The sequence below is a fragment of the Lagopus leucura genome, unplaced genomic scaffold (genome assembly GCF_019238085.1).
Source record: "Lagopus leucura isolate 7727_CA_CO unplaced genomic scaffold, USGS_WTPT01 34922-0_obj-0_obj, whole genome shotgun sequence".
NCBI lineage: Eukaryota > Metazoa > Chordata > Aves > Galliformes > Phasianidae > Lagopus > Lagopus leucura.
The window spans coordinates 113-5,544 of NW_024963386.1; the positions used below are offsets into that span (position 1 = coordinate 113).

The following is a 5,432-nucleotide window of genomic DNA, read 5'->3' on the forward strand; positions in this document are numbered from 1 at the left end:
GTCACCCTGCATGTGACCACGGGAAGGACATCCTGCGTGTAATTAGCTGCTAATTAACCAGGGATCGTCGTTAGGCACCCAACCATCCCTACTGCGCTGGGACAGGGAGCAGCGATGGGCACCGGGCAAGAAATGCCCCTTTTTGGGGCAGAAACGGGGGGGCAGAGACCAAAATCCAACGGCTGTGAGGTCAAAACGGCCCCACATAACCCTAAAATGTGGGCATGAGGGGTTTGGGGGCGACAAAATGCCCCAAATGGGGGGAAAAGACCCCAAATGGGGGGGAAATGACCCCAAATGGGGGAGAAATGGCCCCAAATGGGGGGTTGGAGCAGCAGGATTGGCACTGCAGGACCAAAAAGGCCCCACATGGATGGAAAAAGGGGGGAGGTTGGACGCTCGGGAGCCCCAAAATGCCATAAAATGAGGAGGTTTGGCGCTCTGTGGTCCAAAACGTTGAGAAAATGGAGAAGTTTTGGGGGCTTGGGAAACAAAAAGAGGGAAAACGTGAAGAAAACGGGGAGGTTTGGGGGCCGGGGAGCAAAAAATAGCGATAAAATGGGAAGAAAAGCGGCAGCAAACCCCAAAACGGGAGGAAAAAGGGGAGTTTGGGCGCCCTGCAGCCAGAGATCGCCTCAAAACAGGGGGAAAAGGGGAGGATTTGGGGCTGCGGGGCCAAAAAGGAAAACCCCCAAACGCGAGGAGGTGGGCAGTAAAGCCGAAACGGGACGGAAGGGGAGGGGAGGCTTCAGCGCTTCGGAGACGGAAAAACGCAAACTTTGAGGTAAAGGTTGGGAGCTGCGGGGCCAAAGAAAACCCCAAAACGTGGCAAAAAGTGGCCATGAACCCCAAAACATGAGGAAATAGTGGCAATTAAACCCAAAACATGAGGAAATAGTGGCAATTAAACCCAAAACATGAGCCAAAAGCGGTCGTTAATCCCACAGCAGGAGGAAAAAGCGGCGGCTCTGGGACCCGTGGAAGCAACAGCCCCAAACTGAGGGAGGCGGGACGGCGCGGCGCTTCAGAGCCCAAGGAAACCCCGGAACACGGGGAAAACGCGGCACTCGGCCCCGAACAAAAGGAAAAAGCGGCGGCCTGGAGGCAGCGGAGCGAAGATCCCCGGCCGAACTCGAGCACAAAGCGCCGGTTGCGGCCCCGCGAAGCGCCGAGGAGAAGCGCGGCGCCGTGAAGCCCCCCGCCCCAGCGCGGCGCCATTGGGAGCCCGGCGGAGCTCCGCCCCCCCGCGGCGCGGCACCCACCGCCCCACGAAGTTCTCCAGCACGGAGCTCTTGCCCGCGCTCTGCCCGCCCACCACGGCGATCTGCGGCAGGTCCAGGTGGCAGCTCTGCCCGATGGAGCTGAAGGCGTCCTGCAGTTTGTTCACCAGCGGGATCAGCTCCTCCATGCCGCGGTTCCCCATGGCGGCGGGGGGCCTCACTGCGCCCGCGGCGGCGGCGGCGGCGGAGACCAAACTTCCCCTCCGCGGAACCTCATCCGGCCCCGGGGCGCCGCTCGGGATGCCCCGCCCCGCCCCGCTCGTATCGCGATGCCGTTGGGCGGCTCGGACATCGCTCGGCGAAGACCCTCGTGGGGATTGGTGAAGCGCGCCGTCACTCATACCGGAGGGTGGGACAGAGCCGTCGTTTCCCTCCCCTCCCTTATCATTGGTTGATACTTACGTCGCTCGCTACTAATAGCCAATGGGAGGCGGCGCTCCTCTGTCAGCTGAGGCGCGATGCTGCCGCGCCCATCCCCTCCTCAGATGTCCGTTCCGCCGTCCCATTGGTGGACGCATCTGCCGCTCCACACAGCGAGCCAATCGCTGCCGGAGCGCTACACCCGCCTCTCTCCTCCCGCTCTCTTTCTCATTGGACAAAGTGCCCGCCACTCTGCGGTTTACCCAATGCAGACGGAGGGAGAGAGGATCGCGAGTAACGATACGTCAAGCAGATTGTCAATCGTGAGACCCAGCAGTTGATTGGCCTGCGGAACAGGAAAAGGAATTCTGTCAGCGCTGGGAGTCCTAAAGCGGGAAGGGGGGGGGGGGGGCAGGGGGGCCTCTGGGGGCACCGGGGGCACAAGGGCCTCTCCCCATCCGAGGTCGCGGCCCAACCGTTGTTATGGTTTACGCCAACTTCCGGCGCCTACCGCCCGCGTTTAAGGCAACTTCCGGTGCGGTGGGAGGAAACGCCGCTCACGTGAGCGGAAGTCACGCCAGAAGGGCGGCCGGAAGCGATGCCGGAAGCACGGTCTAACGCGGTCTCAAGATGGCGGCGCCCAGCGGAACCGGCGCGGGGAAGGCTTCGCTGCTGCGGGTGGTGGCGGAGTGCGGGCAGAGCATGGCGCGGGCGGGGGAGCTGCTGCTGCCGCACGGAACCGTGCCCTGCCCCGTCTTCATGCCCGTGGGGACGCGCGGCACCGCCAAAGGAATCACCGCGGAGCAGCTGCGGGCGTTGGGCTGCGGGCTGTGCCTGGGCAACGCGTATCACCTCGGGGCGGCGCCGGTGAGCGGGGCGGAGCGGGGAGAGGAGCGGGGGGGAGGGGGGGCAGCGCCCCGCCCACCTGCTGGCGCTCAGCCCGTGGCCACTCGGGCAGACCACGCCCCCAACCTCCAGGCCACGCCCCTCAATGGCCCCCCCCTCCTTTCTTTTAATTACCGCAATTAAGGCAATTAATCGCTCTCCCCCTGCAGGGCCCCGAGGTGGTGCAGCGGGCGGGGGGGCTGCACGGCTTCATGGGGTGGCCCCGCAACCTGCTGACGGTGAGACCCCGAGACCCCAATTAACCCCCGTTAATCACCCCCAATTAACGCCGTTAATCACCCCCAATTAACGCCGCTAATCACCCCCAATTAACGCCGTTAATCACCCCCAATTAACGCCGTTAATCACCCCCAGGACAGCGGCGGTTTCCAGATGGTTTCCCTGTCTGCGCTCTGCCAGGTGTCGGAGGAGGGCGTTCGCTTCCGCCCCCCCCCGCGGCCCCGAAATTCTGTTGAGCCCCGAGCGAGCCATGGGGCTGCAGAATGCGCTGGGTGAGGTGGGGGGAGAGCAGGGGGGGCACAGGGAGCCCATGGCTGCCCCATAGAGACCCCATAGAGACCCCATAGGGACCCCATGGCTGCCCCACAGAGACCCCATAGGGACACCGGGGCTGTCCCTTGGCTGCCCCATAGAGACCCTATAGAGACCCCACATAGACCCCTTGGCTGCCCCATAGGGACTCCAATGCTGCCCCATAGACACCCCATAAAACCCCCTGGCTGCCCCACAGGGGTCCCCCAGAGACCCCACATGGACCCCACGGCTGCCCTATAGAGACCCCACAGCCACCCTATAGACACCCCACGGCCACCCCATAGCGTTGGGAGAGGACGTGGGCCTCCCCACAGTGCTGGGGGGAGGGGGATGTGGGGCCGCCCCATAGCGCTGTGGGGATGAGGGGAAATGGGGGTTATGGGGCCGCCCCACATCCCCGCAGGAGCCGACATTGTGATGCAGCTGGACGACGTGGTGAGCAGCACGGAGACGGGGCCGCGTGTGGAGGAGGCCATGCTCAGGTGGGCGCCCTGCTAATTAGGGACCCCCTGCTAATTAGGGACCCCCACTTAGGGGATTCATCTTATCAGGGATCCTCCACTTTAGGAACCCCCCACCAATGAAAGGCCTCCCCCAATTAGGGATCCCCCAGTGGCTGTGGGGTGCCCCATAGAGCTGTGCCCCATAGATGCGGGGCGCCCCGTAGCCCTGTGCCCCATAGCAGTGCAACCCTATGGCTGTGGGTCACTCCGTAGTGGTTGTGCCCCATAGCAGTGGGGCACCCCACAGCTCACCCCATGCGGCCGCAGGTCTGTGCGCTGGTTGGATCGCTGCATCGCAGCCCACGGCCGCCCCACGGAGCAGAAGCTCTTTGCCATCATCCAGGGGGGGCTCAGCCCCACTCTGCGCCGCCACTGCCTCGCAGGTACCGCCTGCCCCACAGCTGCCCCACAGCTGCCCCGCGTTGCCCCACAACTGCCCTATATTTGCCCTACATCTGCCCCATGGCTGCTGCCTGTGCCCCGCGCTGCCCCACATCCCCACTTCCTCTCTCTGCCCCACAACTCCTCTTTCTGCCCCATTTCCTGCAGAGATGACACAGCGCGACGTTCCGGGTTTTGCCATCGGGGGCCTCAGTGGGGGGGAGGACAAGGAGCTTTTTTGGCGGACCGTGAAGTTGAGCACCGAGCGGCTGCCGCCCCAGAAACCGCGATACCTGATGGGAGTGGGGTGAGGAGGGGTGCTGTGGGGCAGTGAGGGGTGCTGTGGGGTGTTATGGGGCAATGCGGAGTGCTGTGGGGTGCTGTGGGGCAGCATGGGGTGCTATAGGGCAGTGGGAGGTGCTTGGGGGCGCTGTGGGATGCTGCAAGGTGATGAGGAGCACCATGGGGCGCTGTGGGGGGAGGAGGGGTGCTGTGGGGCAGTGTGGTTGTAGGGGACAAATCCCGATCTCTGGTGAGTCAATGGGGCAGAGATCTATGGGGCACAGGGCGGTGGGATGCAGATCTGTGGGGCTCAGATCTGTGGGGCCCAGATCTCTGGGTTCTGCCCCACAGCTACGACACGGACCTGGTGGTTTGCGTGGCGCTCGGCTGCGATATGTTTGACTGCGTCTTCCCCACACGGACAGCGGTAATGGAGGGGGCGCAGATCTGTGGGGCGGATCGGGGGGGGGGTGCAGATCTATGGGGCGGACCGGGGGGAGTCCCTTCCCACCCCCCAATCCCTTCTCCCCACAGCGCTTTGGATCCGCGTTGGGCCCCTGGGGGTCCCTGCAGCTGAAGAACCGGCAGTTTGCGAAGGATTTCCGCCCCATTGATGAGGAGTGCGACTGCCCCACATGTCAGCGGTGCGCTGGGGGCACGGAGCTGTGGGCTCAGACCTATGGGGCAGGGCTCTATGGGGCATGAATCCATGGGCTGAGGTCTGTGGGGCTCAGATCTGTGGGACAGGGCTCTATGGGGCGCTGACCCCCATCTCCCCGCAGGCACAGCCGTGCGTTCCTCCATGCCTTACTGCGCTCCGACCCCGCGGCGCTGCACCACATCACGGTGCACAACATCGCGTACCAGGTGGGATCCGTGGGGCTGAGATCTATGGGGCGCAGCTCTGTGGGTCGTGACCCCCTGCCCCCCCTTCGCCCCACAGCTGCGGTTGATGCGGGCGATGCGGGACAGCATCGTGGAGCGGCGCTTCCCCGCCTTCGTGCGGGATTTCATGCGGCGCCGCTACGGGACGAACCCCCCCTCGTGGGCGCAGGAGGCGCTGCGCTCCGTCGGCATCGAACTGAGCGGAGGGGGGGGCGATCCGTGAGACCCCCCCCCAAAATAAACCTCCCCGCCCCGTCGGGGGACGGCGATGTTTGTAACGGCGGCGGCGGTCATTGGGGGC

At 64.4% G+C, this 5,432-nt stretch overlaps 1 protein-coding gene across 1 annotated transcript; it reads left to right on the forward strand.

Annotated features, from left to right (window-relative positions):
- Positions 1 to 2,189: 2,189 nt before the first annotated feature.
- Positions 2,190 to 5,409, forward strand: QTRT1 (queuine tRNA-ribosyltransferase catalytic subunit 1). The gene is given in 11 exon segments (XM_042891309.1): positions 2,190 to 2,507; positions 2,696 to 2,764; positions 2,901 to 2,977; positions 2,979 to 3,037; positions 3,484 to 3,562; positions 3,851 to 3,966; positions 4,133 to 4,271; positions 4,598 to 4,673; positions 4,781 to 4,890; positions 5,029 to 5,113; positions 5,190 to 5,409. Coding segments are annotated over 11 exon segments (1,212 nt in total). The 5' UTR covers positions 2,190 to 2,270; the 3' UTR covers positions 5,355 to 5,409.
- Positions 5,410 to 5,432: the final 23 nt, after the last annotated feature.